The sequence below is a fragment of the Anguilla anguilla genome, chromosome 13 (genome assembly GCF_013347855.1).
Source record: "Anguilla anguilla isolate fAngAng1 chromosome 13, fAngAng1.pri, whole genome shotgun sequence".
NCBI lineage: Eukaryota > Metazoa > Chordata > Actinopteri > Anguilliformes > Anguillidae > Anguilla > Anguilla anguilla.
The window spans coordinates 20,608,637-20,617,228 of record NC_049213.1 but is presented as its reverse complement, the minus strand read 5'-3'; the positions used below and the strand labels follow the sequence as shown (position 1 = coordinate 20,617,228).

General features: G+C 38.6%; 1 protein-coding gene across 2 annotated transcripts in view; it reads left to right on the top strand.

Moving 5' to 3' along the window:
• Positions 1–7,471: 7,471 nt before the first annotated feature.
• Positions 7,472–8,592, top strand: part of LOC118211814 (voltage-dependent calcium channel subunit alpha-2/delta-2-like) — a 36,962-nt gene continuing 35,841 nt past the window's right edge. For both annotated transcript variants that reach the window (XR_004762091.1, XM_035389300.1), the window contains exon 1: positions 7,472–7,802. Coding sequence is in view for 1 of the 2 variants with exons in the window: in XM_035389300.1 (XP_035245191.1) it covers positions 7,687–7,802 (116 nt within the window). In the remaining variant the exon portion in view is untranslated. The remainder of the gene's footprint in view (positions 7,803–8,592) is intronic.

Here is an 8,592-nt window from a genome sequence, read left to right as displayed (position 1 = left end):
CATAATCACAACACATGATAAACATAGCACATTGAACTTAATCTTCTCATATCTTTATGCAATGATATTTTGCTTCCCAAAGTCTTCGATAGAGATTGTAAGTGATTTTATGATGGATGTCAAGGGTAATTGAGCTGCTGTTTAATAAATTAGCTTTTTATCAACTGCATCTTGACATTAGTGATGAAAATAATTTTATTTTCTCATTTTAATCTTTTAAAAATATGCAATAACTCTGTAATATGATTTTATTGTATTTAAATATATCTGATTTGAATAAAAATTTTACTTTTGAACTTTCGAATGTATTGAATCTTTGACGAAGATTGCTTCAATAATTGGTATTGAAAACATTCAAACAAGCATTTCACAGGCATGCAAAGATGGAAGCATATTGCTCCATCTTTCAGTGTTGCCACTAGAGGCTGATAACTGCTAAGACCCGCCAGAGTATGAATGTGTCTCCAAATGAAAAAATATAAAATGGAGTAAGATGTAATGTATGAGTCAATAGAAGATAGATTATTCTATTTGTATATATGGGCGGTGTCCTAAAAGGCTCTGCCAGTCAGTTGGAGATATAAATGGTATCGTACATATAAATTGCAGCAATGTGCTTCTGGGTGGGTTGGTGGTGGTAAAGCAATGTCTGCAGTCATATTTTTCTTTTTTAAGTAAGAAAAGTATTTGTACAGAGGGACAATTCTACCTCCCTGCTTTCCAAAAAACAGGGGTTTTTACTCTTGTATGGGGGGGAAAAAAACACTTTTGGCTGAAATACAGGATGGCCCAGTTAATATAGGTACCTTTCCTGCCCTGCTGCCACCAGACAAAGGTGCCCCAACCCTTTTGGTCCCCCCCCCCCCACTGGTCCACATTATGCAGGGGGTCCCACCAGGGAGGTCCCACATCCTGTTGAAGATTGTATCCAAGTACAAATGTGTGGGTTTGTCACCTGTACACTCTGTTGTAAAGCTCACTTGAACTAGTTGGTGAAGTTTGCTTTGGAAGTGGAGTATTTCCCATTTCTGTTTTTATATATCATATCTATTAAATATAAAGGAATCATTACTATATTGGAAATAATGATTAAGGAGATCTCTGGGGTTGGGGGGCATGTATAGGAATAATGTAGAAAATTCTCATTTTCTTTATCCATTCCAAATCCACGGTAACAAAAGTATGTAGACGTTCTCTGTTGGTATTTCCAGTTCTAGGTTCTTTGCGAGATGTCTGAGTTGTGTTTTCAACTGTGGGAACTAAATTATAGGTGGTGCAGCATTATCACTGGACTTCGTTAGGCCACTTCCAGAGAACAGCCTATTCTTGGAAAAGGCACACAAGCTATTCACTCACACCTGTGGGCAATCTATGCTCTCCAATTAGCCTAACCTTTGCACTGTGAGAACTTGCCAACTCAGTAAGGCTGGGTTTCACAAACACGACTGTCTTGCTGTGAGGCGACACAGCATCACTGTGCTGCCTCACTTTGGAGATAAATAATCTTCCAGTGCTGGTGATATAAAAAAAATTACTCTTGCAGTATCTGGGGAGGACCTTGAATGCACACAAATGAAGAACTGGCCATTTTATAGGTACTTTCTATGGCAACCTATAATGGAACAAAATCGATTTCTCATATACCAGAGCAGGTAGGAAGGCCCATGTTATTTTAGCCTGCTGGGTTAGTTTACAACTTTACATAAAAGCTTCTGTCACATGTATAAATGAAGAACTAAATAAATTCTTTCACCGATTTGAAAGGGAAATACCAAGATTCCTTCCACTCCCTGGAGATTTTAAAATCATATTAATCAGAACTCCTCATTAAATTATTTAGAAAATGTTTTTAATTCAGATCTAGTACTAAAATGAATTGCCAGTAAATGAAAATCTGACCTAGGAAAAGAGGAGATTTTAACAAACTAGCCTACAGAAAAAACCTTATTCACACTACTAGTGAATAAAAACCAAAACAAAGACTCAATATTTCACACATTTTGAGAATATCAAAGTATTTACAATTTCCAGAGAGAAACGGAACAATGGGTAAAATTAATTTGCCTGTTACCAGATTGAAGCAACAAACTAAATATTTGCAGTTAAAGTAGGTTTTTTTCTCATCTATTGTTCTAAATAAAATTATGTTGAAGAGTTGGAAGTCCTCACACCCATCTGTAATACAGGAAAGGAAGCAGCTTATGGGATATTGCTTGAATTCTGAGAGGAATTCAAGAGAAAGCAATAGGGAAGCTCAATCTGGACCATTGCTGGAGCCAGCTGTTGGCCCACCAGCATTTTGGATCTATGGTAGTCAGCTTGCAGCAGAACTTGTTTTACTGCAAGTACATGAATATAGGCAATATCAGGAGGTCTGAACCATGTGATGTGTGAATTCTGGGAGAGGTTAAGGGTAAGTAAATATGATGGCAAGCTTATTAAATTGACAGAATGTTCTGTTATGTTTGAATCTTTCTGTCTGTCCAACAGATAATTGAATCTGAACAGTTTATTATGTTTTGAAAACTCTTGGGGGTGGCAAATATTCGCAAATATTGGCTTTACTAGGCTGGTGGTGGACTAACGTATTGCAAAGAGTTAACTGCAGTATGATGGCCACCCTTTATCATGCTTTCAGTCACCATACACGCAAGATTCTGGATCTGGATGGTAAGTTCCATTCCATTTCTGTTTTAAAATGGTCTCATTTTGGTGCTCTTGAATACAATTGTTATGCTGTAATTGGTTTTTTGTATAGTAAAATGTTTAAAAATATATTGATATTTGTCTCTTTCAGACAGCAAAGGTATACTTTATGCTGTCATCTAGCCTTTGGTTCTGCGAGCCTGTGAGTCATGTAGTCTAATTTAATGTGATATAGCTTCTATCACAGCATGGTCTAGTCATTAGCAGGGATTAACCCAAGCACTAACGTCACAGGGAATATGCTGCTGATCTGCTTGAAGAAGCCAGCATTATCCATTCGAAATTAAAATGAAAGAAGCATGTCCCTATGACCTCTGAAATGATCACGTGCTGTACGCTGTGTTCCTTTTTGTACTTGTTCATTTCAGTCAGTTGGGAGAAGATCCAGACACAGCATGAAAAGACTACAGTTGAACGAGCATCAAAACAACGCTGTTATTTACACCCGTGCAAAGGCAGCGCAAATAAAAATAAGTGCTCTGCTGAACTGTAGATGTTCGGCAATATAGCTGTATAAGTTGCCATCACAGCTTTGTTGGCTTGCAAGTCTAGTATCTTAATGAAGCGAGCAAAAAGCAAAAGGGATAATCAGAAATGTGATAAACGCTGGTGCTGCCTCTTACCTGCTAGGCCAGGGGAGGAGCTAACGCAGACCTACTACTGCCCCACTACAGCATATACCCCAAGGAGGAGCATAAACTGTATGTACCCTATCATGTGACTGCACATCCCTGATGTACTTAGCTCACTGAAGCTCACTCCCTGTGTAAAATTCAAATTAAATTCACATTTGGCAAGGGACAGCTACGTACATTTTTGAAAAAAATGTCTTACTATTGTCAATAGATTTATTTCTGCCTCTTTCACATGTCTGCATCCCTTCAGTGTTAGCCAGTTCTAGCTCGGTGTGTGCACTGGCCTTAGGTCCTGAGCTCCATTAATCAGAGTCTAAAGTAGGTCTTCTTTGACTGCTGATCTGGATTTAGGATCTCTTGATAATTATGAGCTATAATTAATTTATGGAAGTGTACATGTAGTTATTTTTATTTTGTTGTGTTAAAAATAATTTCTCGCATCAAATTTATGTTTTTTGTTTCTCTTAGATTAGCAATGCAGATCATTATTCAGAGTACTTGATTATGTGTAATTAGCTGTTCTATTGATTCATTGTTTTAACAATTAATTATTATATGAATGAGAGAGTCTATTGCTCTAATTATTTAAGAGTGACACAGGAGGAGGGTTATATTACAGTGGCAGAACCACACCTCAGATTATACATTGTTTCACATGGAATTTATAGCAGATGTCTGTCTAATAATGTTCAACAAAACAAGCTGGAACTGCAACCAGAACACAATATATAATATATACAAGAGATAACGATAACAGAATGAAGGTAGCCGTCGAAGATGTGGTATTTATGATACTTATATTCCCATATTTATAATGCATTTCTGTAAAGGATTGTATAGTGGCTTTATGTTTAAATTACTTTTACTTTTTGTAGCTATAGTACACTGACATTGTGACATTGTTGCTCAATGGTGCAGATGGGTGATTGTGGAATAGTGATTCAGTTGTAGTGTCACTGGCTATGAAAAATTATGTTACATGTCAGAGGTTGACCAAGGGCTTCTTCCAGTCATGCAACAGCATAACAATTTAGAAACTAAAAATACATTTGATATGAGCTCACTTATAAGCTACTAACACAATGCATTTATTTACAAATCATTTTTGAAAGACAGAGTAGTTATATTGACCTTAGGTGTCATATTCCAAGGTTAATAAACCACCCCCTACCCCCCCACCCTTTTTTTCTATCCATGGCAGAGGAGGAGATCGTAAAACAGGTTTTAAAAAATAGTAATTTTTAAACATAAAATATCTCAGCAATGTGATCAGAGAAGGGGATATGCCATTCTGGAGTTAAGCATACAGTTTGGAATCCCCTGCTTAGGTCAAGTGAACTCTGAATGAATCCAGGCAGCTCTCCTGCCCTGCTACCAGAGTCAATGGACTGTGAGTGAGTGCATGGGAGGAGGGTACGCTCCTCATCTGCCATACCCCTGGTGTGCGGCTGCGGATGGCTCAGCCACGGCCTGAGAGGGACAATTAGTGATTCCAAATCGGGAAGAAAAAGAGTAAATTTAGTCATTATGTCTGCACATCTGCCTCAGTGTGCCTCGTTGCCGTTAGAACACAGTCTGGAAACGGGGGAGGGTGGACCTGAGTTCAGTTACAGTTCCTCTGTAAGAGAATGAACTCTTTCCTTTATTACAGTCCTCTGCAGTTGTAATACAGCCCTAACACTCATTTCCCATATTCATTCTTTACTGTTTTCAAATTCTTTACCTAGGTGTTGACTGTGCTCATCAGTCTTTCAAAATTACCGTGTGTGATAAACCTCTCATTTATAAAGTACTGCATTGTGAGTTGCAAATCTCGATTCTACTGACCTGGTGCTCTCCTTCTGGCTTTGACTATTAAAAACTTATATAGTCTGAATGTGAAACATGACAAGGCTATTGGTGGCTGTGTATATAACTTATGATATGATTATGGTTATTCTTATGCTTTTCTACCAAAAAAATTAATTAGCTTTTAAGCCAAAAACTTTGCAATTGAACACGTTACAATATGTTTGTTGAAAACATTTTGATTAAAGATATTTTTTAAATCTGAATTTAAGAATTTCTTTTTTCAAATTTGTGGCTTTCTGCAATGCCAAAGCTATTGGTTTTTAAAAGGTCCATCTCCTGTAGCTCTGTGTTAGTTAATTAGGCTCTTGTAATGCCATGGTGGTATTTGACATTTAGCTGCAACACTCTAATAGCCAGCCTTATCATACCACATACTTTTGTTATGTTGAACAAGCTTTTTATAACCTCTAGAAATTCAGGACAGTAGCCATTTGATGATCTTTCTGGTTGGTCTGCATCCAGACCTGTGAAGAGTGATAGACCAGGTTACCAGTCTCATTTGTTTTAATAAAGTAGCATGATCTTCCTTTATCTCTTATTTTTATGTACCCTTTAATTAAGCAGGTTAGTCTCATTGAGACACAGATCTCTCTGAATGTACATATGTGTCTGCATGCAGAAGGATTCGTTTTGGGGATTTCATTGAGATCAGGGCACAGAATGACTTACTAACAGGGTGACCAACAAATCAGATACAGGGTTGAAATATGGAAGTATTAACAAGCATCGCTTGTGATGGATCATGTTCGTTTAGAGGGTGTCCAAATTCCTGCAAGCAGATTCTGCTGCTCTCTTTTCTTCCTCGCCTCCTCTCTTCCTTCTCGTCTTTGCTTCTTTCTGTGTGTGTTTAGATTCATGGAAAGGAAGCAAGATAAAGAAACTAGGAACATAAATAAGAACCTGGACATAGCCAAATATGTGTCCAGGAGAAGAGAGGATAACAGTGGAAAGTAGGTGGGGAGATGAGAGGACAGGAGAAGAAAGGGGAGGAGAAAGGAGAGGAGAGGAAAGGAAAAGAGAGGAACAGAGAGGAGTGGAGACAAAGTGTGTTTCACTACCAAACTCAGCCCTCTCTGTCTCCTGAGTCCAGCCAAAATCCTGCACTCTACAGCTGTCCCCAGCAGGAATCTGTGATCAGCTGCAGCCAGTAATTAAAGCCACAGGTCATGGGCTTCAGCTGCAGCTCTGCCCAGGGATCTGATCCCCAGCTTCCAAGCCTCTGAGCACCGTCTATGAAGCTGAGAAGGATGTTTATTGAATTACTTCTGTGAATGAAGCTAGAGATTAACAAGGGAGTACACAGTAATGCAAATGGCAGGAAATAAACTGATAAAGATTGGTATGGTATCTGAGCCTATGCGAATGCTTTAAATGCCTATTTTTATAAAGATAAAATACATTTAAAAAATCACACACTCCCTCATATATACAAGCATACATTCAATGCTGCAGTATATACACATTCAGGTTCATGCACACATGCACAAACAAACACGCACATTCACTTTGCTCGGTAGAGGGCACAAGTTAGGGTGACCTACCAAAGATTTTGTACAGGGATGCCAATTAGATTGAAATGCTTAAAGGTGAGAATATGTTGGTGGATTTCCACGTGCTATTTTTGTTGCTATTTTCAGTGTGTTTTGCATCAGAGCAATGGGATGTAGTGGTGTGCTATGAATGGTGATGACCTTATAGATGAAAGTGCAGTAATTATTCTTGGAATCCTATGTAATAGATTAAATTTGCCCACAATGACATTGTCTTCAACTGATGAGGCAACACACCAGGAGTTTGGGACACATAAGCAGACCTAAAAAAAAAAAAATTTTTTTTTTTTTTGCATTTGTAAGAAAATGTGAACCAAACCATTAATATAGCTATAACAATGTTCTTTGAACATAATTTTAAAATAAGATCAAATACATATTAGCACTTCTTCCTAATGCTATTACTGTATTTCAACCAATAGAACACATTTTTAATAACTCAGTAGTCACCACCTCTCTAGATAGATGTAAATGTACCTGTAATCTTACAGATGTGTTTATGATTCATTTAAAGCTACAGAAATAGGTCAAAAGTGTTTAGTTCCATTTGCTAATGCAAAACAATGTAATAAGTACAAGCCTGCTATAAAGCAGAGGGGTAACGAACAGCAGGTGGCTTTCTGAAAATCAATGTCTAGGTATATGAAGCTGCGTGAATATAACCAACTACATTCGCCTTTTGCGCGTTTGGGGGGGGGGGGGGGGGGGGGGGGGGTGGATGGACGGAGAGAGAGGGAGAGAGAGGTAGAGAGAGAGGCGACAGCAACTGCGAGTCCTATGTGGAGCTGCACAATTACAGAATTCCCGGATGAGATTTCGCGCGTGGGGTTTGTCAACGGGACATCTGAAAGCGAAAAGAAACGAAGCATTGACGTTTTGGCTTCCTTTACGTCGGAATTATTTCTGAAACTAGTTTAAAGAGATTTCTCGAATTTTAACGGAAAATGGCGATGTGTGATCGGTCCTGCGGCATCATCTGTTTCGTTTTAGCACATACTCTGCTGATTCTCAGCGTGTCCTCGCCAGGAGCCGAAAGCCTCAGTTTTCCCCAGCAGTACACGTGAGTATCCCACGGGTAAAAACATAGGCTACAAGGTATGAGAGGACTGGTCTCCAGCATCAAGATTTAGGACAATCTGACCCATCGGTGTTTGTGCTGCTGAAACGGTTAGTACGCTGGTGTCTCTGAAGACTGGATATACATTACATGAATCTGATTATTAGCCATACAATCTGTTACGAGACTATACCTGAGACAGTGACACGGTCGGTTGATTATGATAGCTACTGGTCGTCGCGCAAAGTACAGGTATAGAAATCTATGGATAGGCTATGCACGGGTTGTACATTCTCCTGTTGGGCTGCATGCGCATGGCTCAGTCTCACACAGAATTCTCACTCACTGCGTCATCTTTGTTTTAATTTCGGTCCCTTTCTGGCATGTGCGCATGCTATACTAACAAACCCATCTTGCAGTGCACCTCTGTGGTTCACTCGGTTTTTCTGGAACAGCTATAGGCTACGGATTTTAAAACCGAAGGATATATTCCTCCAAATTCATGCAGTGCTCTCCAAGTCATTTTTATTTCGTAAGCAGCATATGTATTTCCTTAGAGTGAGAAATCATTCTTCCTTTCGGGGGTGTCCTGGAAAAACTCTGTTATAACCATGCTGTAACAATTAAATGCAACAAGGGGTATATTGTATTTTTTGTACAATAACAACAGCAAAAACAACAATACTACTAATAAAAATGTAACAATATAATAATAATAATAATAATAATAATAATAATAATAATAAATATAACTGCAAGCTGCAATTAATGAGTCCAGGCAGCCTACTGCAGT